The sequence below is a fragment of the Dipodomys spectabilis genome, unplaced genomic scaffold, assembly GCF_019054845.1.
Source record: "Dipodomys spectabilis isolate Male_0828 unplaced genomic scaffold, ASM1905484v1 ptg000411l, whole genome shotgun sequence".
NCBI classification, from domain to species: Eukaryota; Metazoa; Chordata; class Mammalia; order Rodentia; family Heteromyidae; genus Dipodomys; species Dipodomys spectabilis.
Genome location: NW_024871088.1, coordinates 557,835 through 585,053, shown reverse-complemented (window position 1 = coordinate 585,053; position 27,219 = coordinate 557,835). Strand labels below are relative to the sequence as shown.

The window sequence follows — 27,219 nt, the reverse complement described above, 5'->3', positions numbered from 1 at the left end:
CCCCCCCCAAAAGAGCTCACCTCTCAAACGGAAAAGGTTCCCCTGTGTATCAAGCCCTAGGGCTGATATTTTCATTATGGAGAAGCATCCAACAGCTTAGGTCTTGGTGAAAAAAAAGAATCAATGTCCATGCATAGGAAGGTTCAAGTTGGGGTTAAGGGCTTTCAAGTATTGGGGCTCATTAGCATGTGCTCTCCCAAGGGAGGGAGGCAGAGATCCCAGGGGCCTGTGCTCTGCTTCCTGGAACTTGGAAGCTGCTTCTGGGCGTCGAGGTGGGAATGACAGAGCCTTCAGTTTGCTTAGCCTTCAAGGTGAGGCTTACCCCTGCTCACTGCAAAGGACACCACAGTAGGTACTAAGTCCCCAAGGTGCATGTGTCCTGCAGGTAAACCCCAACAGCATTGCAGCCAAAGACGGCCGGATCCGTGAGGGAGACCGCATCATCCAGGTGAGCACTTTGGAACTCAGCCTATTCCTGGCCCTCTCTCGCTGAGCCTCTAGCCTGAGGGCTGGCCATCTACTGTGTCTGAAACCTGGGTGGGATCTTGTCTCTCTTCTGCTCAACTGCCCCAAGGGGCTCCTGTGTACTCAGGGAATCCATGGGTACCACCCCAACTTCCTTTCCCTCGGTTCATGGTCCATCTTGTCCTGCCAGCACATGTACTCTCACACACAGTTCAAGCCCTGTCCTGCCCTGCCAGGGCCCCTAGCTTTCTGGTTGATTGTCTCCTGGCCTGTCACAGATTAACGGCATGGATGTCCAGAACCGAGAAGAGGCAGTGGCTATCCTGAGCCAGGAGGAGAACACTAATATCTCCCTGCTGGTGGCCCGGCCTGAGAGCCAGGTGGGTGTCTATACCCACCAGCAGGGCGCCCTGGAGTCCCCAGCATCAGGCTTTCTGCCTGGGCAGTTGCACGTGTGATAGATGCACGGATAGATATAACAAGCGCCTGAAGTTGTGGGGTAGAGGAGCGAGGTTGGGGGGGGGGAGGAAGGGGGGAGGAGGGTCGCAGAGCCTGTGTCCCCTCCCAGTCTCTGTGGCTGAGTAGATTGGGACACCCCCTGCCCCTTCTTGGGTTGTTTGCTTGACTTTCACCGAGAGTATGGGACCTGGAGGGGAAATAGGGAAGGTCCGTGACGTGGTGAATGGTGAGGATAGCTCAAGTCCATCTCTGCAGCTAGCGAAACGGTGGAAGGACAGCGATCGGGATGACTTCCTAGACGACTTTGGCTCTGAGACTGAGGGGAAGCTGAAGTCGCCCCCTGCGCAGCAGGTAGGGAACGGCTTCCAGGGGGAGTAAGGAAGAAGGGTCTGGGGGTGTCTAGGGCTTCTTAACTCAGATCAGAAGAGGAACTGGCCTTGAAAGCCCTGCTAGGCCTGTCGTATCCCTGCTGGATCCTAACTGATTTGGGGGTCTTTCCTGCCCTAGCCTGGAAATGAGGAGAAGAGGGCTCCCGATGTAGGCGCAGGCCTGAGCAACAGTCAGGAGCTGGACAGCGGCGTAGGCCGGACCGATGAGAGCACCCGCAATGAAGAGAGTTCAGAACATGACCTGCTGGGGGATGAGCCCCCGAGCACCACCAACACCCCGGGAAGTTTACGCAAGTTTGGTCTGCAAGGGGACGCCCTGCAGAGCCGGGACTTCCACTTCAGCATGGACTCCCTGCTGGCCGAGGGGGCGGGGCTGGGGGGAGGGGACGTGCCCGGCCTCACCGACGAGGAGTATGAGCGCTACCGGGAGCTGCTGGAGATCAAGTGCCACCTGGAGAATGGCAACCAGCTGGGCATTCTCTTCTCCCGGGCCTCCAGTGGTAACAGCGCCTTGGATGTCAACCGCAATGAGAGCCTGGGCCATGAGATGGCGATGCTGGAGGAGGAGCTCCGGCACCTGGAGTTCAAGTGCCGCAACATCCTTCGGGCGCAGAAAATGCAGCAGCTGCGGGAGCGCTGCATGAAGGCCTGGCTGCTGGAGGAAGAGAGCCTGTACGACCTGGCGGCCAGCGAGCCCAAGAAGCACGAGCTCTCAGACATCTCGGAGCTGCCAGAGAAGTCAGATAAGGACAGCACCAGCGCCTACAACACGGGGGAGAGCTGTCGCAGCACGCCGCTGCTGGTGGAGCCCCTGCCCGAGAGCCCTCTGAAGCGAGCCGCAGCTGCTAACTCCAACTTGAATCGGACCCCAGCAGGCCCCCCTGTCGCCAGCCACCCTAAGGCGGCCCCTCCACCAGGGAGCCCTGCCAAGTTCCGATCCCTCTCCCGGGATCCCGACGGGGGCCGGAGACAGCATGCAGAGGAGCGTGTCCGCCGCAGTCCCAAGTCTGGGGTGACCCTGGAGCGCGTGGGCCCTGAAGGCAGCCCTTACCTCTCGAGGCGCCACCGGGGCCAGGGCCAGGAGAGCGAGCACTACCACAGCTGTATGCAGCTGGCCCCGACGCGTGGCTTAGAAGAGCTGGGCCACGGCTCATTGGGGTTGGCCGCGGGTCCACGGGTGGGTGGGGTGGTGGCCGCAGCTGCTGAAGCGCCCCGCATGGAGTGGAAGGTGAAGGTGCGCAGCGACGGCACCCGCTACGTGGCCAAGCGGCCCGTGCGAGATCGACTGCTGAAGGCCCGGGCCCTGAAGATCCGGGAGGAGCGCAGTGGCATGACCACCGATGACGATGCTGTGAGCGAGATGAAGATGGGCCGCTACTGGAGCAAGGAGGAGCGGAAGCAGCACCTCATCCGTGCCCGCGAGCACCGGAAGCGGCGCGAGTTTATGATGCAGAGTCGGCTGGAGTGTTTGAGGGAGCAGCAGAATGGTGACAGCAAGCCCGAGCTCAACATCATTGCCTTGAGCCACCGCAAGACCATGAAGAAGCGAAACAAGAAGATTCTAGACAACTGGATCACCATCCAGGAGATGCTGGCCCACGGTGCACGCTCTGCCGATGGCAAGCGCGTCTACAACCCTCTGCTCTCCGTCACCACTGTCTGAGTTATCCAGGCAACCGGGCCCCAGGCCTGAAGGGTCCCTAGAGCCTGGCTGCCCCTCACCCTCCCCTAGAATCTAGTATGTGTGTCTATGTGTGTGTGCTTGCACGCTGTGCTTGTGCACCACTCCTACCTGTCTTTTGTGTGTGCACAGGACTTTGCTAAGCAGAGAAGATGCAAGAAGGGGCACTTCCTTCCCAACACATGCTTCCTTCTCCCCAAGTAAAGAGACCATGTTGTTCACACCAAGTATTAAGGGCATACCTATAGTGGATTGTGTGTGCGTGTGCGCACACACTGATGACACACACCCAGCTGCTTGAAGTGATTATTTGGAGACAAGGAAGTGGGTGCAGAGTGGGGGGCAGTGGGCTTCCCTAAGCACAAGAGCGCAGCCTCTCCCCCGCCCCTGGGAGCTGCAGTTATTTGTAGAAAAAGGCAACCCTGAATGTTGTGGTTTCCCCCTTTCTGTGCTTGCCAATAGTTGTTTTTCTGTTTTGTGGACCTGCTCTGGGGGCTGGCAGCTCCTTCAGGCAGCCTGAGGAAGGTGGATCCCACCGAGGGTTGGCTGGGAAGGAGGTGGGTGAGGAAGGGAGGGCTGGGGTGGGAGGGAAGGGGGGGAATGGTGGGAGGAATGGGAAGCAGCTGTCCTGTGGCCTCCATCCTGAGGGATGGGGAACCTGTGCCTTGGCGTTCAAGGCTCACCTTTGGGGGCCAACATCTCCCCCAGCAAATGACTATAGGGATTAAGGGGGTACTTTCCATGTCAAAAGGATTCTCTGAGCCTGGGTCTGTTACCTGCTGCCATCTTACCTGTATTGGCCTAGAGAACCCAGTGACAGGCAGGTGGGCTTAACCGAGGGAGCTATCTCCGGCCTCTTCTTGGTGTTGCAGTTGTTAACTGTGTCACCTGTGTGGTGTCCCTCAAAGCTTGGAGAAACCCAGATTAAAGGCCGACTGTCCCCACCCCCCCTGCATTTCAATAAAGCAAGCTGCCTTTTTACTCTGTTGAACCATGTCCTTCCTGTGTTTATTCTCATTGTGCCGTTTTGTCTGTGCCAAGAGATGTCAGCTCATTTATCCCTACATGTGAAGATCTAAGTTAGTGATGGATAGGGCCCTTCCCTAAAGCTGCTTTCCGCTGCTGGGTAGGCTGGGTCACAAGGGTACAGCTTCATCCCTGATTGCCACACTGATTGTCTGGGAGGGAAGAAAGACCTAGCATGGGCAGCCCTGCCCATGAGCAGCAGTGGGTAGTAAAGGGCTTAAGGGAACGGAACAGAGTCCTAGAGATCCTCGTTTCATTTCTGATGGGGCCTTTCCAGCCAAGGGCCTAGTAAACCCAACCTCCCTAAACTGCTCTGCCCACTTCTAAGAACCCCAAGGCCAGCTGTTCTTCAGCATGCCTCCCGTTGCCAGGGGTTCTGATGGTGCTGTAGCCACCCTGTCCCTCCACTGGGATGCCCACAGGGTATGGGCCCAAATGGGCTGAGCCTTGGCTCCTTGGGCTGGCTTAAGGGGGGGAGTGGTGGTGCCAGGAGGGCTGGTGGCACCGGGTTATTGAGGCCCTGACACACTGCCATTGGGCCAGATGATGGAATTGGAACCCCAAAGAACAAGCAGTTAAGTGTTGGAAGTCACTTGTCATTTGCTCCTTAGGAGCAACAGGGAGCAGCTGCTGTTGCCACCACTGGGCTTTATTTGGAGTCCAGAAGCCTCATCTATTGAACTAGTGTATATAGCCTGGTCCTGTCTTCTCAACTCACTTTCCAAGGCACGCTTCACCCTGGCCTTGGTGGGAACCCCTGGCAGCCTCGGGCTGGTGAACACAGGCCAATCTCACATCCAACGTCCAGCCCTACCAGTGCCTTAGGACAAAGTCCAGGCAGGGAAGAGGGCAGTCTACTGAGCAGCCCTTCCCCTCCTACTTGGCTCAGTTGCAAGGGCGCTGTCAGCTGGTTCCAATGATCTCATTGTTACCATCAAGGAGGCACCGTGAGGCAGCCCAGGCACACATCTGGGATGGGTTTGCTTTGGATTTGCACCCGGCCTCTTTGGACCCTAGGGACCTCACTAGCCTACTCACCATCCACAGCATGAAAGAACACCAATCATCCAGTGATTGGGAACCAGCATGCACCAAGCCTGGAAACTGGGCTTGTGGGACGGCTGGGGTGAGCTTGAGTGTGAGTGGGTGCAGGGATGTCTGCCTGGGGTCATTTATACAACTATACATGAGCCATCACAAAGATGATGAGGAGGGGTTGGGGAGGTGGCTCAGTGGTAGAGTGCTTGCCTTGCCTGCATGAGGCCCTGGGTTCGATTCCTCAGCACCACATAAGCAGAAAAGGCCAGAAGTGGCACTGTGGCTCAAGTAGCTAGAGTGCTAGCCTTGAGCTGAAGAGCTGAGGAACAGCGCCTCAGAGTTCAGGCCCCACAACCAGCAAAAAAAAAAAACAAACCAAAAACAAAGATGATGGTGAGGACTTGTGATGCTGACGGCTAGATGTGAAATGAAGGAAGGAAGGGCCTTCTGTTCTTGCCCTCCAGCCCAAGGCACACCTGAGTCACAGGGCCCCCTGCTGGTGACCCAGCTCTGCCACAAGGACTACATGAGGCATGGGTGAAAAAGTCTTTGCTGAAGACGTGTGGATGGCCCTGGGCCCAAACCATGCAACCAGGACAGGGACTCAGAGAAGGTGGACACGGGAAGGCGTGGCCCGGGGAAGGCGGACAAGGCGTGGCAATGGCAAGCCAAGAGCAGTGACTGTTTATTGAAAGAAGCAAAGGAGGGCTGGGGGTGCTGTGCTCAGGCCTGGATGTGACTCTTTGCGCTGAAAGCCAGGTAGTAGATCACCAGGCCTATTGCTGCAGCCAGCACCTCGGTAGATACCCAGGGCCCATTCCAGGTGCCCTGCAAGGAAAGGGACCGTGTGGAAGGCAGCTCAGTCAGGGGACTGACAAGTGATTGTTGAGCCAACTTTAGTTGCTTGTTCTCTGGGCATCAAGACACATACTGGCCGATGCCAGCCAAGTAGGCAGAGCAAGGCGCTGGGGGATGGGGGACGGGGGTGGGGGGTGGGGCTTCCCTCAGGCCCAACTCCCCAACTCAAAAACCCAAATGATGAGGGGCATGTTCCCATAATGAGACCACTTACCCTATGGTCCACACTGACTGTGAAAAGGGGCGAGATGATGGAAATGTCTTCATTATTTCTCTGAGCCTGGAAGGGAGGTGCTGGGATCAAGAAGGGCTCAGTAGACTGGCCAGATGAGGTAGAGAGGGGTAGGAGTGGTGGGAGTACTGGCCCCAGTCATGGAAGAGCAAAGGGGGAAAACAGGCAAGAAAGAAGGGACAGGTGGAGCAATAGCGCATCCTGCCCCACACATGTAAGGATGCTAGTGGAGTGAAGCTCCAGTAGGGGACAGAAAGGTTAGCAGGCTAGAGCTTGCTGTGGGTAACAGGCATGCCTTGTGTTCTTGGGGATTTGGGAAGGGATCCAGATGACACTCACCTTCCTTAAGAGGCTATAGGACTCCTCATCGAAGAATCTGACCTCATAGGTACCTGCGTGGGCGTTCTTGTGGTCCAGGCTCCAGGACACCTGGTTGGTAGAGTTTAGCGGGGAGTGGGCAGAGTGGACACAGGAGGGACCGCCTTGCCAGTGCTGGCACACTAGATCTCCAAGCAGGCCCCAAGTCCTGGAACCCTGACCCTGCATCAAGTTCTAATGACAAGCAGGAGGTGGTAGCCGTCCCCAACCCTGGACTTGGCATTCTTACCTGGTAACGGCCCACATCCTGACCCCGGGTCACGGGAAATTGTTTTCCACTGACATCAGCATAAAGAGCCATGTTCTGGGTTTAGGGGAAGAACAAAGGGAGTCACAACCTTTTCTGGACATGGCTCACCAAAAAGTAACCACAGGAATAGGCCAACAATAACCCAGACCCAGGTTACTGATAGAGTCCGTATCTTTCCCCATCTGCCTCCCTTGGGGAGATAAGCCCCCACTCCCTATTATAGCCTATGCTGGCCTAATGACCAGAGTGTTAACTATGAACAGGTGGGATGCTAGAAAGGCCTTCGTTATTTCTCAGAGCTCACAAGGGAGGTGCTAGGGTTGGTGGCTGAATAAGCTTCCCAAGAGACCCTTACCTAAATAGTGCAAAGGACTTTTGGGAAGATGGGTCAGAGCTCCTCAAGCTCAAAGTTGTTTACAAAATACATACTCTGGCAAAGTATATCAGAAAAGGAATTAGGGGCCTGGAGGTTAGGCCCAGTCATTTCTCAAGTTCCAGACATTCATTCCGGAAACAGTGGGGTGTCTACCCAATGCTACTGAACGCAGGCAAAGCATGTCAGGAAAATACTCTTGCTCCCAATGAATGGGAAGCCTTGTTCTGTTACCGCATCCTAAGGTCAGATTGTTGATTGCCAGTGAGGGGCAATGTTTCCCGCTTCCCCCTGCATCCTCCCAGCTGAAATCCCACCTTCTCACCTGTACCCTGTTCTTGCATGTCAGAGAGATCTCTACAATGAAGACCGTCTCAGTGGAAATGACTGCGTCCGAAGTAGTATAGTAGGAAGGGGTGATCTGGGGCTCCAAGCAGGCCTCTGCTGTGGAGAAGAGGCAAGGCCAACTCGTGTGAATGCTGGGTTGAGGACAGAAAGGGCGTGCCTGGACTCTCGCTTCCACACCAAATCAGTTGACAATATGCATAGGTCCTTCTGCTCCAGCCAGGAGGGGTCTGGGAGCAAAATCCCAGCACTCAAGTACAGTGGAAAGGGAGGGTGTACTGGCCTCGAACAGGCCCAGAAAGGGCAGGAAAGCTCTACAGAGCAGGACTTCAATGCAACAGGAGGGAAGAGAATATGTGTCTGGGCAGCACAGGAAGTGGATTCACTGTATGACTCGGATCTGTGCACCCCAAAAGCCAAGAGGGACAAGCCAGCCTCAAACTGGGTGCTGGCAATGCGTGTTTCAAGATGATGAAAAGGGTCTCTGCATCAACCAAGTCAAGGCTGGCCCCAGTGTTCCCCAAAAGGCACCAATAAAAGAGGCTCTGGATCCAAGTACACAACATGTCTCAGTACACTAGGCAGCCCCAAGAAAGCTGTAACCATCCCACACTACTTTAAGTGGGGAAGTTCTCAACCAATTGCTCTCCAAATGGGATGTCTGGCTAGAGTGACTGTTTGAGGAAGTCAGATAAGACTTTGGGTCTGTGTGGCCCAAGGAAGATGCCTGGGAATGGGAGTAGGAAGTCATTCTCAGGACTCAGATTTTGCAGGCTTCTCCGCCCAGCTAAGTTGCAGTCTTTTTCCTGTGGATAAGGAGGGGCTTCTGGCCAAGTTTTACAGCCAGGCTGGTCCTTTCAAGCTAGCCCTGGTTACAGCTTGGGGAGAGAGAGTGTGGGAAGTGTAGCCTTTAGTACAACAGCTCCAACTCAGACCCGATGTGCCGGCTTTAACAATCTCCCAAACACTTCCAGCACTGCAGGCTGAGCTCAACTCTGCCACCAGGTGTTAAGAAGATAACATGAATATAAATCAATGGGACCGTGGCTCACTGCAAACTCTGGACACACTAGGAAAGTCACCTCACCAGTCTCTGGCCTGGCACTCAAGGCCCCGGCTCACTTCTTCGGCATCCTATCTAACTTGCCATGCTGTCTCCCGCTGCTGGGACAGTCTTTGCCCTCTCTCACTTCTCTCTCAGTTTGCTGGGGAAGCTTCGCCTTGCCCGCACTGGCTCCTCCCTGGCAGTCCCGTCTCTCCCAGCGACTGCTGAGCGCTGTGGAGTTTTGCTCCTGTCCCAACTACCACTGAGGCAGGGAGCAGGAGAAGCAGGGACGTGTCATCTTCCCCACAGGAGCCGGGTGGCCGGGAACACAGTGCAGGATTTGGGACTCTCCCGCGAGCAAAAGAGAGAAAAAAAGGCTTAGCGGCTTCTGCCAGCAGCCTGGTGGGTGGGCAAACGTGTGTGGTGCTTTGGTCGCCGCGCCCCGCAGCGACAGGCCCCGGTAATGTCCACATCCCCACCTCGCCCGCACCCCTTCCTCTCCCCCCACCCCCACCCCCCAGCACCACCTGCCGCGGGACAGAGGCTCGCCAGAAGCAAGCTCCGGCCAGGCCGCTACCTGAGCAGCAAGAGAGGCCGGACAGCAGGAGTAGCGCCAGGGCGCCGAGAGATGCCATCGCCGCCATCGCCTCTTCTCTGCCGATGGGAAAAGAGAGCAAGCTACCCTGAACACGCGGAGCAGACGAGGAAGCGCGACGCGTAAGCGGCCGCAGCAGCCAATCGCGTGTCGGCGGGCTAGGCTGGACTGCGTGACGTTGCTGGCGGCACTGACGTGTCCCCTCCCCGAGCCAGGGGTACTGCCGGCTGCGCTCCCCCCACAAGATGGCGGCCACGACACTCGAAACACCGGAAAGGGGCGTGGGAACCGGCGCCGCTGTGCGCCTGCTCAATACAGGGCTCACGCCTTCCTCTTGAATTGCTCCCTTCGTCGAACTCTCGCGAGAACAGTGTCTTCAGGTTGGGATCTGCTGCTGCTGCTGTCACTTTCCGTCATGGCGCTCAAGGTGGCCACTGCCATCAGCGGCGCTGCAAAGGCAGTGCTCAGGCCATCCCTGTTCTGCCGTCCTTGGGAGGTGAGTAGGGGAGCAGGTGCAGGACAGCTGAAGTCACCGCCGAGAAAGTTTGCACCCCATTGTGGCCCGGGCGCGGCCGAAGCTCCTGAAACAGCTTGGAGTTCCATTGGTTGCGGTCTCCGGGAGGGGCGGGCAGAATGATGAGCGCCGGGTTCATTGGCCACCTCCGATGTCAGTGAGGGGCGGGGGGTGGGGTGGGGAATTGATTCAAGTCGGCCCTGGTCTGTATCGGGTGGCAGGGGCTCCATAGGGATCCGGAGGGTCGGCCTCGGAGGCCGGGTGTCACCGCCTTAAGTCTCCTTGGGAAGGTTCTCCCAAGGCGATCACGTGTTCGGACTCGCCTTGCCGGTACCGCTTTGGGTATCCCGTTCCTGGACTCAGTTCCTCCTCAGGTTTCCCTCTCGTGGACCACTTTGTCCTCTGTCCCCGAGAAGCTGTAAAATCACACTTTACCGAATCAACACTGCTACCTTCCAGTCTTAGGGCCTCTAATTTTAGCCTCCTGCAAGCGCCTGTAACGAGAGGGAGCTAGCTAGAGTTTCTGAGGCTGCTGGACGCCGCTGGGGCTTTGCTTCCCCAGTTCTCCGTTTGGGTTCTTGGGTATTCAGCTACAATTCTCCCGTGGTAGGTAAGGATACCTTAGGTCCTGATTAGTACTGCTTACCAGCAGCTAGCCAACACTGGCCCTGGGGAATAAGAGATGACCTCCAGGCCATGCTACCCCACTGACCCACTACATGGCCTTAGGCCAGTTCCCTCCTCTGGCTTGGTTCAGTCTCCCCTCTGTCCAATGGGGGGAGGGGACTTCATGTTCTCAAAGCATCCTGTCAACTCTGACCTTCTAGATCTACACGATTTTGCTGACACTCCCTGGGAACACTTCCACTGCCTATGTTTCCCCCTTCTGTTCTCTGAGAGAAATGGCATATGCTTTATGCAATTATCTTTACAATCTGATTACGTCCACTTTGCAGATGTGAGGACAGAGGCAAATAGAGGATTTCCAGAGGCTTTGTGGGCTTCAGTAGTTAGGCAACTTCTGCCAGTGTTTTTTCCCCTTGGTACTAGGGTTTGAACTCAGTCTAGCACTTGCAAGACTTGAGTTCTGCTACTTGAGCCACACACACCCCAGCCTTTTTGCTTTTCTTATTTTCAGAACCATTTTTTTTTTTTGGCCTGAGTGTGATCCCTTGAGTACTTGTAATGACAGGTGATAGCCACCATGTTTGGTTTTTATTGGTTGAGATGGGGTCTTGTGAACTTTTTGTCCAGGCTGTCCTGCAACAGGGATCCTTCTGATCTCAGCCTCCCCAGTAGCTACGTTATAGATGGGAGCCACCAACACCCATTTTCCTGCAGTTGTTTGGTGATGATACTGAGATTTGACCTTAAGGTATCACAAATGCTAGGCCTGTACTCTACCACTTAAACTATACTCCCAGTTCCTTCTTGCAGGTTCTTCTTGTGCGTGTGTGTACTGTAATTTGAATTCAGGACCTCAGATTCTCAGCTTTTTTTGCTCAAGTCTTATGGACTTTCCTGCCCAGGCTGGCTTTGAACCATGATCCTCAGATCTTACCCTCTTGGGTAGCTGCAGTTACAGGCATGAGTCACTGGTGCCCAGCCTCCCACAAGTTCTTTTTTTTTTTTTTTTCCTGGCTCTTATTTTCTAGGTTTTATTGTAAAGAAAATTTTACCTACCAGGAAAGCAAGTAGAGATGTAATTTTGTTGGAATTAATTATAACTCAAAATTAATCACATAATTTGGCTAATTGATCAGAGGCTTTTGATTTTATAATAACTTTGCAATAATTATTTTCCAGGCAACATTTTTCTAAGCATTTTAGGGAAAAAGTTCAATTAGGCACTTGCTGCCCTCATAGAGAATAGACGATGTAAGCCTGTAATCAGACAATATACTCAGGTCCAATACTTAAGAACCCATTACAGGCCATGGCCAGTATTCAAGTGTCAGATTCTTTTTTTTTTTTTTTTATTTGTGAACATACTGTACAGAGGGGTTACAATTACATGGGCAGGATAATGCGTACATTTCTTACCAAGCATTGCAGCCTCCTCCTTTGTTTACCCTTCACATCCCTTCCCAGCCTCTCCCCTCCCCCTCTCTTTTTTTTTTTGGGGGGGTCTGGTAGTGGGGCCTGAACTCTGGGCCTGGGCGCTGTCCCTCAGCTCTTCAGCTCAAGGCTAGCGCTCTACCACTTGAGCCACAGCACCACTTCCGGCTTTTTTTTCTTTTTGCTTATGTGGTGCTGAGGAATCGAACCCAGGGCCTCGAGCATGCAAGGCAAGCGCTCTACCACTGAGCCACCTTCCCAGCCCTCCCACAAGTTCTTGATGAACCTATCTCCTCTTTAATTCCCTGTCAGAGCGTGTGCGTCCTTGTTGGGGCTGGAACAGGGGCAGTGAATAGTTGTTAGCCACGTAATTGCTTGCCACAGACTGATTATCTGAAGTAAGAGAACCCTTATAGAGGGTCCCTCTGCTTGGTACCTCCTGGAAAAGCATGCAGCCACTATTGACACGTGAGCAGACACAAATTTGCCAAAGAAAGAATTCTTGGTAAGATGTGGCATATAGGAGCCTTTCAATGGAAGGACTTTGCACTTCATCCTGTCTTTCCATGGCACTATTGGAGTGCAATGGTTGAGTAGGAAGCCTGCATATGCCCAAGCCTGCCTCAGAGTAGCTGCTTCAATTGTAGCTTTACAGGGCCACTTGGGTATGAGGTGGAGCCTTTGGAATCCCCTGAAGGAAAATACTTGCCTCTGGAGGGAGCATGGCCAACCATGTGTCTGGAGAGTTCTCTGGGATTTTGGACCAAACCCAGTGGGATGTCTAGCATAGGAAGCAGGTGCTGGAGAGCTGGGAGTGATGTTGCCATCCATGGATGGGGCTACACAGACTTAGAGCCAGGACTGGCTCATTGCCACTACCAAAGCCCAGGGGGAAAGAACTACTGGGAGATGCAGGGGTCAGCCCTGCATCCCCCAAGGACACCAACTTTGAACTCTGATCTGATGGGCTGTATGGGCTGGTAGGGGCCTACAAACAGTGGGGGCCTACAAACAGTGTACAGACCTCCTCTTGCGTTAGCTTCCAGCAATCTCATGAAGTCAGTGCTTCCCTTCGTGCATGCTAGGTAAGTGCTTTACCACTAAGCCACATTCCCAGCTCAATGCTTCGCTTCTATGGATTTCTTTCTTTTTTTCTTTCTTTCTTTTTTTTTTGTCAGTTGTGGGGCTTGAACTCAGGGCCTAGGTTCTGTCCCTGAGCTTTTTTGCTCAAGGCTACTACTCTACTACATTGAGCCATATAGTAGGGCCACTTCTGGTTTTTGAGTGGTTAATTGGGAATAAGAGTCTCATGGAGACTTTTCTGACTTGGTACTGCAATCCCCAGATCTGAGCCTCCTGAGTAGCTAGGATTGCAGGCGTGAGCACCTGGCCCCTTCCCATGGATTTCTGACAGGAACATTTAGCCGGCTTGATGGTAGCAAATGGTAGATTTGGACTGAGATCTCACAGATCTCCATTTGTTTCTTCATTTTCTGATGTAATTATTCCTTGTGTTCCCGTTCTTGGAGAGATACTGTGTTGGATCTAGGAGTGACAACTAGAGAGGCATGGGAAGGGAGCGAAACAGCAATAATAACCTGTGGAGGGGACTCGTAGATGGTGAGGACATTCATCCACCCAGACCATGAAGTAACTAGTAGTCTTCGCTATCGTCAGTCTTCAGAAAATGGTTGCATTTTCCTACAGATTGCTTTTTTTGTATGCTAGTCTTGGGGTTTGTACCCAGGGCCTGGGTCCTGCACCTAAGTTTCTTTTGCTCAAGGCTAGCACTCTGCTACCGGAGCCACAGCCCCACTTCTGGCTTTTTGGTGGTTCATTGGAGATAAGAGTCTCATGGACTTTCCTGCTCGGGCTGGCTTTGAACTGTGATCCTTAGAGCTCAGCCTCCTGAGTAGGATTACCAGCGTGAGCCACCAGTGCCTAGGTACTCATTGCTTTTGATTTCTGTTTTTTGTTTTTTGTTTTTTTTTCTGCCTAGTTCCCCTTTATTAAGACAGGAAAATAAGGATTCAGTGAGACTAGGTTTTTTATTCTATTAGACCCCTCCCCCACACAACATTCTAGGAAGCAAAGTAACACAACAAAGAACAATGGTGTGAACAATGAAATATATAAATAAGATCTTCTGTTTTAATTTTTTTTATCCATATCCAGTACAAATAGCCAATTATACGTTCTGCAATAGATTAGGAATTAACAGGGACATATAAGACCATACTCATGAGCTTCAAATGACTAAGCTGGAAGCATTAGCAAACTCCAAGAATGGACAGTGCAAAGGCTATAATAGGCTTAGCGCTGCTATTTAAAGTAATGCATTTTCTCTGCTTTTTGAATTCATTTCACCAAACCATCTCCTTAGCAGGTCAGATATATTTTGATTTCTGTTTTAAAGGGCTTATCTCAGCAATAGGATATTGTCTTCTTACCTCCCTGTTCTGACATACTGTAGTGACTATATTGGGTTTGTAGTAAAGAAAATCCTGAGAGAAGACGTGATAGCACAGAAATTGTAGTGAAGCGATTCCTTTCTGCAGAGAGAGAAGGCCAGCTCTTGCCAACTTGACTTTTGGGGCTGGATGTTGATAATGTTGACCCTTGCCTTGTCTTTGGCAGGTGCTGTGTGCCCAGGAGGCTCCCCGGAGGAGCATCTCCTCAGTAAGTACCTCTCTGAGAAGTGTGTGCCCACGTGCGTGTTTCTGTATCTTTGTGCGTGTATACACACATCAGTGTATACACACGATGTGTACATATGTGTGTACACATCTGCCTGCACCTTGTTGTTCCCTGGCTTTCATGTCCTTCCCTCCGAGGCATGGTCTCCAGAGGTCACTCACCTCGCCCTTCCCTGAGTTGTGCTAGACAGCGTCTCCAGGGGAAAGGCCTTGGTTCTCTGGTCACTGCCTTGTACCTCCAACCTTGGCTGATCCGTGTCTTCTTCCTTTCTGTCCTCCCTCTAGCAACAAACAATTGTGAGTATTCTGTTCCTTCTCTGTGCTAGATTTGAGGGGCTCTTAGTTGCTCTGGGATTATCCCAAGTGCAGGTGGGCTGCTGCTGACCAGGGAGCCCCAGCAGGATGGCCCTGTCTTGGATGGGGGAATCCCTGCTGGCCTAGCTGGCACCTTAAGGTTGGCTCACCTGTGGGACCAGTGATGATGGGAAGAAAGGACCTGGCTCAAGCCCTTGGACACATGTAGATGACCCAAAGGCTCACCTCTCCATTCTCCCTCCTTCCAGCCTCCGTCAGCTAAGTATGGTGGGCGGCACACAGTGACTATGATCCCAGGGGATGGCATTGGACCAGAGCTCATGCTGCATGTTAAGTCTGTGTTCAGGTATGGCTATACTTGTCCCCAGGGAGGGTGGTGTCCCAGGCCCAGCCAGCGGTTTCCTCAGACCTCTGTGCCAAGATGCCCAGTGTGAGCCCAACAATTGTAGCTATGCTTAAATGCCTGGTGAGATGGAGACAGGGAGGCCTGTAAGACCAGGCCTTGTATTCCAGTACCTCTCATCAGGCTGACCTGGGCATGGGGAAGATAACATGAGTCCTGCTTCCTAGCCCATTGTGGAATTCAGGGTTGACTTTATCAGTCAGAAAGGGTGGGCCCAGTCCCTTCTCAGCCAGGGCCAGGGGAGAAGGGGCAGGGAAGAGGCCTTGGCATGCACCGGCCTGGGTGGGTCTCCTGGAGGAAGCACCGGCTGCCCTAGGCCAGCCTGCTTGATGCTACGTCTTCCCAGGCATGCGTGTGTGCCTGTGGACTTTGAAGAAGTGCATGTGAGCTCCAATGCTGACGAAGAGGACATCCGCAACGCCATCATGGCCATCCGCCGCAACCGTGTGGCCTTGAAGGGTGAGTTCAGGGGCTACGCTGAGGTGCTAAGTAAGATTCCTTTTACCTCTGGGCACCAGTAGCTCACATCTGTCATCCTAGCTACTCAGAAGGCTGAGACAGAGGGTCCTGGTGTGAGGGCAGGAGTCTTTGAGACTCTTATTTTCAATAAACCATAAAAAACCAAAAGTGGGGGCTGGGAAGGTGGCTCAGTGGTAGAGCACTTGCCTTGCATGCCTGAGGCCCTGAGTTTGATTCCTCAGCACCACATAAGCAAAAAGAAAAAGCCAGAAGTGGCACTGTGGCTCAAGTGGTAGAGCGCTAGCCTTGAGCTGAGGGACAGCGCCCAGGCCCAGAGTTCAGGCCCCACGACCAGAACCCCCCCCCCAAAAAAAAAGAATTGTATCTGTATACCACCTCTACAATAACAATAAAATATCTTTAAAAAAAAAACCAAAAAAACAAAAAGTGGAGTTTGGCTCAAGTGGTGGAGCACTAGCCTTGAACACAAAAGCTCAGGCACAATACCCAGGCCTGGAGTTCAAGCCCTGGGACTGGCAAAAATTAAAAAAAAGATTCCTTTTACCACTGACTAGACTCTAGTGGGCCCCACTGGCTTCAGTTGAGAGGTTTTCTGGCTGGAGAGGACTCTCTTCGTTGGAGTCTATGTTGCTTCTCTGGGCCTTGTGATGCTCTGACTTCGAGACCTTGATGTGTCCAGGCCTTGTGGCCTCCTTCCTGCCCTCCTTCTCCTTAGACAGCATTCTACCCACACCAGCTTTGGTGCTGAGTCTTTCTTCACAGACCAAAGCAGGGAAACCGTTCTGCAGTTCCGGCCCTCCGCCCACTGCCTTGGCTCTGGCCGCCACAGCTGTTCATGTTGTAGACCGGGATTCCCGTTACCTCTCCTGGCTTACCATGCTTGTGCCTAGGTGCTTCACTAACACCAGTCATCTGTGTGCAAGCCCCAGGTGCTGGCAGTCCCCTGGACCTAAGGCCAGCCGCAGGGTGCCCTCACTAGTTTAAGTGAAGTCAGCCTGGGCTGGGGGCACCTTGAAGGGACAGGCAGTCCTGCTGAGCTAAGAAAGGCCTCTCTGCCTGGCACCTCCTGGCTGCCTTCTCCCAGCAGCTTCTGTCTCCTAGCCTCACGGGACCTCTGCTTTCCCTCCTCTGGGTGCCAAGGCAACAGGGCAGGGCTTGGCTCAGCCAAGCTATGGTCTACTTATGGTCTTTTCTAGACAGTCACTACATGGCTCTGAGCTGGGGATTGTGTAGTGCCTTGGTGTGAGGCCTGGCAGGAACCTCAGTAAAGGTCACCTTGTTAGCACCAATTTGGCCAGGCAGGCTGCGCATAAATAGGATTGGTTACTTTTTCTTTTTCTTTTTTTTTTTTGACAGTCCCGGGACTTGAACTCAGGGCCTGGCAATGTCCCTGAGCTTCTTTTGCTCAAGGCTAGCCACTGTACCACTTGAGCCACAGTGCCACTTCCGGCTTTTTCTGTGTATGTTTTTCTGAGGGATCGAACCCAGGGCTTCATGCATGCTAGGCAAGCTCTCTACCACTAAGCCACATTCCCAGCCCAGAATTGGTTACTTTTCCTTGATACAGGAGGAAGCCTGAGCATAGAGTGGGCAGAGCTTACTGGCCAGCTGCCAATTGTATTTATTCAATAAGTTTATTCACTTGATAGATATTTATTGAGTGTCTACTAGGTGCCAGGTGTTTTTTTAGGTCCTTGGTACCCACTATCAACTGCCCTCCCCCACATACCCCATACCGTCTGCCTTTGTGGGGCCTACATTGCAGATTACATCCTAGTGTTCCATGAAATATTTTGTTCTTGAAAGCTACTTGTCCTCCAGCTGGACCAGCTCTCTGTGCACTTCTCCTGGCCAGGCAGGGGGATGTGGCAGCACAGCTAAGCCTGGGCTCCCTTCTCCAGCCTGCTTGCCTTGCTCTTGTTTTGTAGGCAACATCGAAACCAACCATAACTTGCCACCTTCCCACAAATCCCGAAACAACATCCTTCGGTGAGCCCAGAGCCTGGGGTGGATTGGTGGAGGTCAGCAAGTCTGCACTGAGAGGGCTTCACACCCTCTGGCAAGATGCCAGTCCAGCCTCGCCTACCTCTTCTCTCCTCTGGCCCCCTTCCAGCACCAGCCTGGACCTCTATGCCAATGTCATCCACTGTAAGAGCCTGCCGGGAGTGGTGACCCGCCACAAGGACATAGACATCCTCATCGTGCGGGAGAACACAGAGGGCGAATACAGCAGCCTGGAGCATGAGGTAGCAAAGCTGTGGGACTCTCGTGGGTTATGACAGTGGCATATGAGTGTGACGAGGGCCGTTGTAGACGAGAGACCTCAAGGAACCAAGAAAAGGCAGCCCAGCAAAGGTCATGGTGATGCCTGGGGAGAAGCCAGAAGTACTCAGCAACAGGGTTGCGTCGTGGCACAACCATTATGCCCTTCTCTCCTGCTCCTTCGCAGAGTGTGACGGGAGTGGTGGAGAGCCTGAAGATCATCACCAAGGCCAAGTCCCTGCGCATCGCTGAGTATGCCTTCAAGCTGGCCCATGAGAGTGGGCGTAAGAAAGTGACGGCTGTGCACAAGGCCAATATCATGTATGTCCCTCGCGTGCCCGGAAGCGGCTCTGGAACGGCTTGCTCAGCTCTTTTTTATTTTTTATTTTTGTGTCGTTCCTGGGGCTTGAACTCGGGGTCTGAGTGCTGTCCCTGAGCTTTTGTATGCGGGACTAGCGCCCTACACCTTGAGCCTCGGCTCCATTTTCAGCTTCTTGCTGGTTCATTGGAGATGAGAGTCCACAGACTTTCCTGCCTGGGCTGGCTTTGAACCATGATCCTCAGATCTCAACCTTCTGAGTAGGTGAGATTATAGGCATGAGCGACCGGCGCCTGGTTCAGCTCTTTTCTGACACTCAGTTTCTAGAACAGTGGCTGCCCATCAAGGAGCCATGCCCAGGGTTGTGCCCTGGTGTCTCCAAAGGTCTGTACCCTGGCCAGAGTGTATTCTCAGGGAAGATGGGCTGGGGTCATGCCCCTTGAGCAAGCGGGGGCAAGTTAAAGGCTAGTCCTCAGGCTTCCATGGCCCTTGGCATGCTTCACCCCTCCAGCTAACTATAGTGATGAGCCAAGATGGTATCCTGTGTCTCTCCTACCTCACCTCTGCCTAGGAAACTAGGTGACGGGCTCTTTCTCCAGTGCTGCAGGGAGGTGGCGGCTCACTACCCCCAGATCACCTTCGAGAACATGATTGTGGACAACACCACCATGCAGGTTATTAGTTTCCCTGGCTCCACAGCCTCCTGCCCTGGGCATCGCAGCTTCTCCAACTCAGCTCCCTCCTTGTCCCGCAGCTGGTATCGCGGCCCCAGCAATTTGATGTCATGGTGATGCCCAATCTCTACGGCAACATTGTTAACAACGTCTGTGCGGGGCTGGTCGGGGGCCCAGGCCTTGTGGCTGGGGCCAACTATGGCCACGTGTATGCAGTGTTTGAGACAGTGAGTGTCTAGGAGGGCAGCCCTGCCCTTTCTTCTTGTCTCAGCAGCCATGGGGGTGGGGAGTTGTATTTCATGTCCCACGCAGTACTGTGCAGCCATTAGCACTACTGACATGCTCACAAATGTGGCGTTCTGAGAGAAATCTCTGGACCTTTACACACCCCCATCCCCTCTCCTGATGTCCCCTCCCCTGCTCTATGTCTGTGGGCATGCCTGTGTTGGACATGTTAACGCGTCCCTCCTGTCCTTTGCAGGCTACAAGGAACACTGGCAAGAGTATTGCCAACAAGAACATTGCTAACCCCACAGCCACACTGCTAGCAAGTTGCATGATGCTGGACCACCTCAAGTAAGTGGCACCCTCACGCCTGTCTCTGTGCTCTCAGCCGGTCCTCTAGGCCTTGGTGACCAAAGGCTGTCTCTGTTCTGCTCCTCTAGGCTTCACTCCTATGCCACTTCCATCCGCAAAGCTGTCTTGGCGTCCATGGACAACGAAAACGTAAGGTTCCACTCCCCTGTCTGGTGTTGAGCTGGCGTGGCTGGGCTGAGGGGCTGGACATAGCCATCAGCACGGATTTTGGCCTCTAGAGGAAGAGCGGTCTGAGGTTGGGTGGGGTTTCTGGGCCTTAGCTGGTCCTCCTGCCCTCCCAGTGACAGTTCCAGGGAGACAGTTCAGCATCCATGGGTTGCCTGAGGGGTGAGGGCAGACATTGGCAGGCCTGGTGTGCCCAAGTGGCTTTGTCTCCCCAGATGCACACTCCGGATATTGGGGGCCAGGGCACTACGTCCGAAGCCATCCAGGACATCATCCGCCACATCCACATCATCAATGGCCGGGCTGTGGAGGCCTAGTCTCTCCCCGGGGCCCCCTCAGCTGTCCCCTAGAATCCCTGTCACTCCAGCATCCCAGCCTGCTTGGTGGGTAGACCCCAGAATAAACAGCTTCTACACTAGACCACGGCCATGTGCTTCCCTCACTCTGGGACAGGAGTGTTTCAGCTCATACTTTATTAAGAAAAGGAAATACACGCACTCTTTCCCTCTCAGAGAACCCTGTAGGTGTATTGTGGGCAGACGCTGCGTGGCGGGCCTGGCCCCGTCTGCCCAGCCATGGGGTATGAAGGAGCTAGTACTAGCAGGGTAGGTGAAGGAAGCTCTGCTTTCCTTGAAGGCACTGAGCCGGGGCTAAAGCTCGCCCGGCCTGCTCCTGACGCGGTGATGAAGCTAGGGGTTGAGCCACGGGTGCTGGAGGCAGTCCGCAGCGCTGGCCCGCTTCTCCGGGATGTATTCCATCATGGGCAGCAGGAAGGCGCTGAACTGCGTGGCCTGCTCCAGGGGCCACTCGTACTTCTCCATGAGCACCTCGTACAGGCCCCAGTGCTTGAGGTTGTGGATGTGCCGCAGCTCTCCTGGGGGCCAGGAAGCCTCAGAGTGAAGCAGAAGGTTTCCTCCCCTTCCCCCACCGACCCACCCAGGCCTGAGCCCGCTCAGCCCCCACCTCTGCGGTTGAAGAACTCGCGGGAGTAGCGGCCTGAGAGGGCAAAGGCAGGAGGGATGTCTCCCAGAAGCTCCACAATGTGAGCGATGTGGTCTGTGGGCACAGAGGAGGTTGGCGAGCTGGGCCTGTGGGCTTCAGGCCATGGAGCTGAGCCCAAGGCCTGCCTCCCCTACCCTCATCACGACTGTAGTCTTCTCCAGAGTGAGGCTCGAACAGATAGTCGCCAGTGGCTAGCTCGAAGGCCTAGAAGGAGGGGTTGGTGAGGCTTCTGGCAGACAAGCCACCCTGGGCGAGGGGGCATCCAGGATTGCAGGGCATACCATGCACGCTGTGCTCCAGATGTCAGCCGGGGGGCCGTACTCTGCACCAATCAGCACCTCCACTGCCCGGTACTGCCGAGTCTGAATGTCCTCAGTGAAGTGCTTGTGCTGAAGGCAAGGGGACCCCTGGAGACTGGAGCCTGGGCCACACTGGCGCTGCCGCCCTGCCCTCCCTCCCCACCCTCCCACTGCTCCATGCACCTGACAGCTCTATGAGGCTCACTCTAATTCTTTTTTTTTTTTGGTCGGTCGTGGGGCCTGAACTCTGGGCCTGGGCGCTGTCCCTCAGCTCTTCAGCTCAAGGTGAGCGCTCTACCGCTTGAGCTACAGCACCACTTCCGGTTTTCTGGTGGTTCATTGAAGACAAGAGTCATAGACTTTCCTGCCTGGCTGGCTTTGAACCGTGATCCTCAGATCTCAGCCTCCTGAGCAGCTAGGATAACAGGCATGAGCCACCAGTGCCGGACTCTCACAGACCCACAGATTCTAGGGGGAGTGGCCAGGCAGCCTGGCGCCGCCCCTGCCCCTTGCCATGGGTCCTGCCGACTGGGCAGAAACCTGCTGCCCCAGGACAGCGGCAGGAAGTTGCTCTCAGTTCTGCCCGGAACTGCCACACCAGCCTCATGCCATACAAGGGGGTGTGTGCCCTGTGGGCCCAGGCAGGGCTCCCCAGGAGCAGCCTGCTTCCCCAAGGTACGCATACCACCCAGCAGGCATTGCCCAAGTCTGCGATCTTGATCTTGATCTTGTCTGCGTTTTGGGGCTCCAGGGGGTTCACCAGGAGGTTCGAAGCGCCGAATGGTGCTGAGGAGAGAAGAGGAGGGAAAGCAACTGAACTGGCCCAGCTCATCCCACCCCTGCCAGTCTGCTGCCCACTGTCAGCCACACTTACTACTGGGCGACAGGAGGCCCCCAGTCTCCCGCTGGTTCGATGAGCCTGAGAGGATGGAGCAGGAGGCTGGCGAGAACAGCGAGCCCGAGAAGCCTGAGGTCTGCGAGCTGGGGCTGAGGCTGCGGTTGCCCCCACGAGCAGGGGAAGAGGAGGCTGAGGAGGGACCGGCCCTGGCACCCCCTGGGTGGCAGCCAGAAGATGAGGTGGAGCCGCTGCCCCCCTCTAGTCTTGAGCCAGAATCTGGGAAGAGGGGGCAGAGGTGTGCATGAGCAGAGGCCGGCAGCCTGTGTGTGCTGTGTAGCCCAGCACCCTCTCTGGTCCTCACCCTCGGCCTGGGCTGCGGCTTCCATGGCCTCCAGCCTCTGCAGATCCCGCAGCCGCTCCTCCAGCAGCCGCTTCTGCTGTTTGCGTTTGCGCCTCATCTTCTTCCTCTTGTTTTTGGACAGCTTACCAGTCTGCTGCCAAAGTCAGGGTCACCCCCCCAGGAACCCGGAGCTCCCCTTGGTCCCAACCCCTAACTTAATCTACGTATCTCTCTGCCTCCCTTCTTGTTTTTCTAGTGCTTAAAGCTCCGACCTGTCCCTGTTTCCCCCCCACCCCACCCCACCCCAGGCTAAGGCAATCTGAAGTAGTCATTTGGGGGAGACACAGTGTCCTTCCACGGAGGCCATGATGGGCTCAGGTGCTGGCAAGGGCAGTTTGGGGCACATGACCCTCTGCATCTTTCTCATGGGGTCATCCAGCCTTTTAGAAGTGCCACTGCGGGCACGTGGGGGTGGGGCGGGACACGTGGGCTGAGGAGATCAGCTCTGACAAGATGGCGTCCAGCCCACTCAGGGAGATAGGGAAAAAAAGGGTGCCACCACTTACCAAGACCTCCTGGGGGGCGGTGCTGACTGGGGGGGGTACATGTGGGGATTGAGGGAGAAAAAGATTCAGGCAGAGTGAGGCCCAGAAGCCCAGCCCAGCCCGGCCCAGCCCAGCTCACGGTGTTGATTACCTGTGGAGCGGGACAGCGGGGCGGCACCTGATTGCTGCCACTCAGTGGCCTCGGCAGCCAGGCGCCTGATGTAGGCATCGCCAACGCACAGCAGGATGTTCTCGGGCTTGATGTCTGTGTGAATGATCTTGCACTTGGTATGAAGGTAGTCCAGGCCGTGCAGCACCTGGGGAGAGCCACGAATGAACTCACCTAGTCATGCTCGTGCCAAGCCACGCCCTCCAGGCCACACCTACCTGCCTCACAATACTCTTGACGCAGGCCACGGGCAGCCCCTGGTAGTTGGACTTGATGATCCACTTGAGGAGCTGGTGGCCCAGGACCTCCAGCACCATGCACACATCTGGGGCTGTGAGTGAAGGGCAGCCAGCAGGCATCCGTCTGCCACCCAGGCCCCACCCACTCTCAGCTGTGGAGGGACAGTGAGGCGCTGGCAGTGCAGAGGAGAGGAGATATGCCCTGCGCCATCCTGGTGGTCACTGCTGTCCCAGTCATTATTATTTATAGTGTCCTTGCCACCGTCAGGCGTGCCAGTCGGACTGGCACACTTTGTGGTCATCCTAGATAGAAACCTCTCACACCAGCCCAGTGTCTGCCCAGTTATGCTAAAGGACCTGTGAAGTAGCCTCTGACATTTGGGGGGGGCACTCAGCCACATGCGCCATAACCACCAACCTGAATCCCATGCCCACCTCAACACAAGTGCCCCCAAAGGGTGAGGTTGTTTTGTAGACTGTTAGCTCCAGTGAGCAACAACCCCTGTCGTGCAGCAAACGGAGACCCCCACGCCTGAGAAGGCATAAACCAGCTCGTTCGCTGCCACGCCATTTTGCTCATCCTGTAAAGGATACGAACGCCATTAACCCCCGAGATCCTGAAGTCATCAATAAGCTGAACAATGGTCTCTCTTTTGGGGTCACTAGGATCACTGTCTCGCACCTAGAACAAAAAGCCCAGGGGCCGCAGGTGGCTCCAACCTGCTCCTCACCAGCTGCTCCCCTGAAGCAGCTCTGGTCCCCATTATACCCATGCAGTGGGGTCCCACTTGGGGAAAAGCTTCAGCCACTCCCAGCCCTCTGGCTTCTTTCTCCTCGTCAGGGGGGCCCGCTGGAGCTCACCCCTCTGGGAGCCCCAACAGGCCCTGTACCCACATTGCCAGCCCCTGGGCCATTCCCAGGGGAGCCTGGGGCGGCAGGGGAGGCGTCTCACACATTTCAGGAGCTTGATCTCATCCACAGCTGTCTCCGTGTAATGCCCTGCGCTCTTCACCACTTTCAGGGCCACAAAGCGCTTGCGCCTGCAAAACAGAGACCCTCATTGGCTGCTGTCCCTGGCTACACTCACATGGCCATGGGAGTGGTCTTCACAAAGCCCAGGGGTGAGTGGAAGCCACAGATGGACTCGTGCGAGTCACTCACTGGATGTCCCAACAAAGCCAGACAGTGGAGAAGTGGCCCCAGCCCAGCTTGCGCACCACGTGGTATCGCCCATTGAACAGATCCCCGATCTTCACCGGGTAGTAGCCACCTGCCGAAGGAAACCAACAGAGAATAGTGGGGAAATCGCCCTCCTCCGTCTGTCTGGGAAGCCCAGTCCCGCTGGCCATCTGGCCCCTATGGGACTGGCCTCCAGGCCCCCTACTCCTCCCTGGCTGACCTGAACTTCCTGCAGTAGTAATCTGGCCACACGCACCCAAGACGGGACCTCACCCTTGCAGTAGTCCTTGGGGTCTTCCTGTTCCTCATCATCTGAGCCCAAGAGTCCCTGCAACACCCGGGGGGGTGCTGTGGCCGGGGCTAGTTCCGAGCCCGAGGACCCGGGCCCATAGGAGGTCTGTGAACTGTGGGTAGGGAGGGAGGGTAGGCAGTGAGCGCATGAGGTGCCAGGAACCCCAGGTGCCTGGCTGAGCCATACCTGCTGCTGCTTCCGTCACCACTTTCCCCCCCACCGCCACCGCCTGTGCTGGCGCTCATCCTGCCCTCGGCCCGCCGCTCCGGCACCCTAGGCGGCTGCTCCTGTGGGGCCCTGCAGTGGCCTGTGCATTTATAGCCTCTGCTGCTGATCTCACTCGACTTTATAAATAGAATCCCAGCTGCTCAGCTGTGGGCAAGGTATGCGGTGCAGGGAGGGAGGGGCAGTGCATATTGGTGGCCCGGGAGAACCTGCCCCCCCCAGGCTGAGCCCCTTGGCTTTGCCCCTACCCCAGGAACAGAGGTGGTTGTGGCAGCGACTCAATCTGCAGGCTAAGAGGGCCACCTAGAAGAGGACTAAACAATCTGCAATCCGGAGTGCTTGTCCTCTAGGGCTGACGGTGGTGGGGAAGTGTTAACATGGTGGCCCTGTCCTTAAGCCTCACTTTTTTTTCTTTTTGGTTGGTCGTGGGGCTTGAACTCTGGGCCTGGGCGCTGTCCCTCAGCTCTTCAGCTCAAGGCTAGCACTCTACCACTTGAGCCACAGCGCCACTTCTGGTTTTCTGGTGGTTTATTGGAGTTTAGGCTTCACGGAGGGCTGGGAAGGTGGCTCAGTGGTAGAGCGCTTGCCTTGCATGCATGAGGCCCTGGGTTCAATTCCTCGGCACCACATAAGCAGGAAAAAAAAGCCAGAAGTGATGCTGTGGCTCAAGTGTAGAGCACTCGCCTTGAGCTGAAGAGCTGAGGGACAGTGCCCAGGCCCAGAGTTCAGGCCCCACGACCAGACCAAAAAAAAAAAAAAAGAGCTTCACGGACTTTCCTGCCTAGGCTGGCCTTGAACCTCGATCCTCAGATCTCAGCCTCCTGAGTAGCTAGGATTACAGGTGTGAGCTACTGGCTCCTGGCTTGAGCTTCACTTTTTGTGTGTGTGCTGATCCTGGGCCACAGTTCCCCTTCTGGCTTTTAGCTGCTTCATTGGACTTAAAAGTCTCAGAGACAAGGCTGGGAATGTGGCTTAGTGGTAGAGTGCTTGTCTACCATGCATGAAGCCCTGGGTTCCATTCCTCAGAACCACATATACAGGAAAAGCCAGAAGTGGTGCTGTGGCTTATGTGGTAGACTGGCTAGCCTTGAGCAAAAAGAAGCTCAGGGACAGTGCCCAGACCCTGAGTTCAAGTCCCAGGATTGGAACAAAAAAAAAAAAAAGGTCTCACAGACTTTTCTGCTTGAGCTGGCTTTGAATCATGATCCTCAGGTCTCAGCCTCCTGAGTAGCTAGGATTATAGGTGTGAGCCATCGGCATCCAGCTTGAACCCCACCTCATACTCTTGGGCACAAAACTTTCCAAGCATTCTTGGACATCCCTTAGCTCATTTGAGAGTACTTCCAGAGCCCATGGGAATCATGTTCCCTGTTTATTCGTTGCTCTGTTCCCAGTTTTCCCATGGTCTGCAGGCATCTAAGACAAGAAGGATCCCAGCTCTCCTTGAACGTGGGTGAACGTGGGTGTCATTAGGGCTCCTCTGGCTGAGCCGGAGCCAGAGGGAATTGAGAACTGTGGGTAACTCAGATCTCTGTCGCGGTGACCTGCATGGCCTTCCCTCAGTTCCAGGGCTGGCCGCACACGCTTTGTTTACTGTCCCCATGAATGCTTGCAGGTGCTCACTGTGGGCTACTCTGTCATTTCCACCCTGGGGAACAAACAGCCAACAGTCACTGCCTGTGAGCTGGGCGAGGGCTGCATCTTGAAAGACCAGGAGGAATTGGGCAGTACACCACAAAGCAAGGGCTGTGTAGAGCATGCTAGAAACTTCCACAGGTTGTCAATGCCATAACATGGTTGGGAGCTAGGGGACACCAGCAGAGGGGCCCTGCCTGGGTCTGTGGGTGCCAGTGGGGGCTCCAGTGAGATTGACAACCACTTTTGCTCTTCTTGTTTGTTTTTTTTTTCTTTTTTGACAGTTGTGGGTCCTGAACTCTGGGCCTGAGCGCTGTCCCTCAGCTCTTCAGCTCAAGGCTAGCGCTCTACCACTCAAGCCACAGCACTACTTCCAGCTTTTTCTGCTTATGTGGTGCTGAAGAATGGAACCCAGGGCCTCATGCATGCCAGGCAAGCGCTCTACCACTGAGCCACCTTCCCAGCCCCCACTTTTGCTCTTTAGAAAGCTTATGCTGGCCGGGTTCCGATGGCTTGCGCCTGTAATCCTAACTACTCAGGAGGCTGAGATCTGAGGATCACGGTTCAAAGCCAGTCCCAGCAGGAAAGTCTGTTAGACTCTTATGTCCAATTAACCACTGGAAAACCAGAAGTGGTGCTGTGGCTCAAGTGGTAGAGCACTTGCCTTGAGTTGAAGAGCTCAGGGACAGCACTTAGGCCCAGAGTTCAAGCCCCACGATGGACCAAAAAAAAAAAAAAAAGCTTATTATAGGTGGTTCTAGAAGGAAATAGACGGTCAAGAGTAGAGCTAGGAGGCCAATCATGACCCGCTGGGGAAGTTGGAATGGAGGAGTGTGGCA

General features: G+C 54.8%; 4 protein-coding genes across 12 annotated transcripts in view; 2 read left to right on the top strand and 2 right to left on the bottom strand.

The window, feature by feature from the left end:
- The window catches only part of Pdzd4 (PDZ domain containing 4), a 28,585-nt gene extending 25,063 nt beyond the window's left edge, over window positions 1-3,522 (top strand). For all 3 annotated transcript variants that reach the window (XM_042667544.1, XM_042667543.1, XM_042667542.1), the window contains 4 exons: window positions 386-448; window positions 744-845; window positions 1,180-1,275; window positions 1,432-3,522. In XM_042667544.1, the coding sequence (XP_042523478.1) occupies window positions 386-448; window positions 744-845; window positions 1,180-1,275; window positions 1,432-2,976 (1,806 nt within the window). In that variant the 3' untranslated portion in view covers window positions 2,977-3,522. The remainder of the gene's footprint in view (window positions 1-385; window positions 449-743; window positions 846-1,179; window positions 1,276-1,431) is intronic.
- A 2,204-nt stretch (window positions 3,523-5,726) lies between these two features.
- On the bottom strand, window positions 5,727-9,389 carry Ssr4 (signal sequence receptor subunit 4). Of its 2 annotated transcripts, none has more exons than XM_042667466.1 (6): window positions 9,117-9,389; window positions 7,475-7,593; window positions 6,756-6,830; window positions 6,488-6,577; window positions 6,131-6,196; window positions 5,727-5,886 (listed from the first exon to the last, which is right to left on the bottom strand). In XM_042667466.1, the coding sequence occupies exons 1-6, from the start codon at window positions 9,181-9,183 to the stop codon at window positions 5,782-5,784; spliced, it is 522 nt and encodes a 173-aa protein (XP_042523400.1). In that variant the 5' UTR covers window positions 9,184-9,389; the 3' UTR covers window positions 5,727-5,781. The 2 variants fall into 2 exon arrangements, with proteins under 2 accessions (XP_042523400.1, XP_042523399.1); XM_042667465.1 differs by having other exon boundaries at window positions 7,475-7,590; window positions 9,117-9,361.
- A 99-nt stretch (window positions 9,390-9,488) lies between these two features.
- On the top strand, window positions 9,489-20,037 carry Idh3g (isocitrate dehydrogenase (NAD(+)) 3 non-catalytic subunit gamma). 4 transcript variants are annotated; one of them, XM_042667462.1, is made up of 13 exons: window positions 9,489-9,630; window positions 14,344-14,385; window positions 14,688-14,699; window positions 14,966-15,063; window positions 15,467-15,579; window positions 17,529-17,589; window positions 17,714-17,846; window positions 18,050-18,183; window positions 18,753-18,855; window positions 18,936-19,082; window positions 19,337-19,431; window positions 19,521-19,581; window positions 19,833-20,037. In XM_042667462.1, the coding sequence occupies exons 1-13, from the start codon at window positions 9,550-9,552 to the stop codon at window positions 19,932-19,934; spliced, it is 1,182 nt and encodes a 393-aa protein (XP_042523396.1). In that variant the 5' UTR covers window positions 9,489-9,549; the 3' UTR covers window positions 19,935-20,037. The 4 variants fall into 4 exon arrangements, with proteins under 4 accessions (XP_042523396.1, XP_042523395.1, XP_042523398.1 ...); XM_042667461.1 differs by having other exon boundaries at window positions 14,341-14,385; XM_042667464.1 differs by lacking the exon at window positions 14,688-14,699.
- Window positions 20,038-20,306: 269 nt separating this feature from the next.
- Srpk3 (SRSF protein kinase 3) lies at window positions 20,307-24,765 on the bottom strand. 3 transcript variants are annotated; one of them, XM_042667460.1, is made up of 16 exons: window positions 24,707-24,765; window positions 24,502-24,632; window positions 24,211-24,319; window positions 24,002-24,089; window positions 23,644-23,731; window positions 23,029-23,135; window positions 22,793-22,958; window positions 22,663-22,688; window positions 22,118-22,247; window positions 21,985-22,032; window positions 21,793-21,885; window positions 21,604-21,704; window positions 20,901-21,008; window positions 20,754-20,823; window positions 20,581-20,673; window positions 20,307-20,491 (listed from the first exon to the last, which is right to left on the bottom strand). In XM_042667460.1, exons 1-16 carry the CDS (start codon window positions 24,763-24,765, stop codon window positions 20,307-20,309), a joined length of 1,602 nt encoding a protein of 533 aa, XP_042523394.1. The 3 variants fall into 3 exon arrangements, with proteins under 3 accessions (XP_042523394.1, XP_042523393.1, XP_042523392.1); XM_042667459.1 differs by having other exon boundaries at window positions 21,793-22,032; window positions 22,118-22,250; XM_042667458.1 differs by having other exon boundaries at window positions 21,793-22,032.
- Between the last annotated feature and the right edge of the window lie 2,454 nt (window positions 24,766-27,219).

Coding starts and splice junctions, on each gene's coding strand:
- Idh3g (XM_042667461.1), top strand. CDS start 9,550: ATGGCGCTCAAGGTGGCCACTGCCATCAGCGGCGCTGCAAAGGCAGTG. Junction 17,590..17,713: donor TCCCGAAACAACATCCTTCG/GTGAGCCCAGAG, acceptor GCCCCCTTCCAG/CACCAGCCTGGACCTCTATG. Junction 17,847..18,049: donor ACAGCAGCCTGGAGCATGAG/GTAGCAAAGCTG, acceptor GCTCCTTCGCAG/AGTGTGACGGGAGTGGTGGA.
- Srpk3 (XM_042667459.1), bottom strand. CDS start 24,765: ATGAGCGCCAGCACAGGCGGTGGCGGTGGGGGGGAAAGTGGTGACGGA. Junction 24,633..24,706: donor GGTGACGGAAGCAGCAGCAG/GTATGGCTCAGC, acceptor CCCTACCCACAG/TTCACAGACCTCCTATGGGC. Junction 20,492..20,580: donor CGAGTTCTTCAACCGCAGAG/GTGGGGGCTGAG, acceptor CCTGGCCCCCAG/GAGAGCTGCGGCACATCCAC.
- Ssr4 (XM_042667466.1), bottom strand. CDS start 9,183: ATGGCGGCGATGGCATCTCTCGGCGCCCTGGCGCTACTCCTGCTGTCC. Junction 7,594..9,116: donor CGGCCTCTCTTGCTGCTCAG/GTAGCGGCCTGG, acceptor TCTTCTCCACAG/CAGAGGCCTGCTTGGAGCCC. Junction 6,578..6,755: donor AGGATGTGGGCCGTTACCAG/GTAAGAATGCCA, acceptor TCTACCAACCAG/GTGTCCTGGAGCCTGGACCA.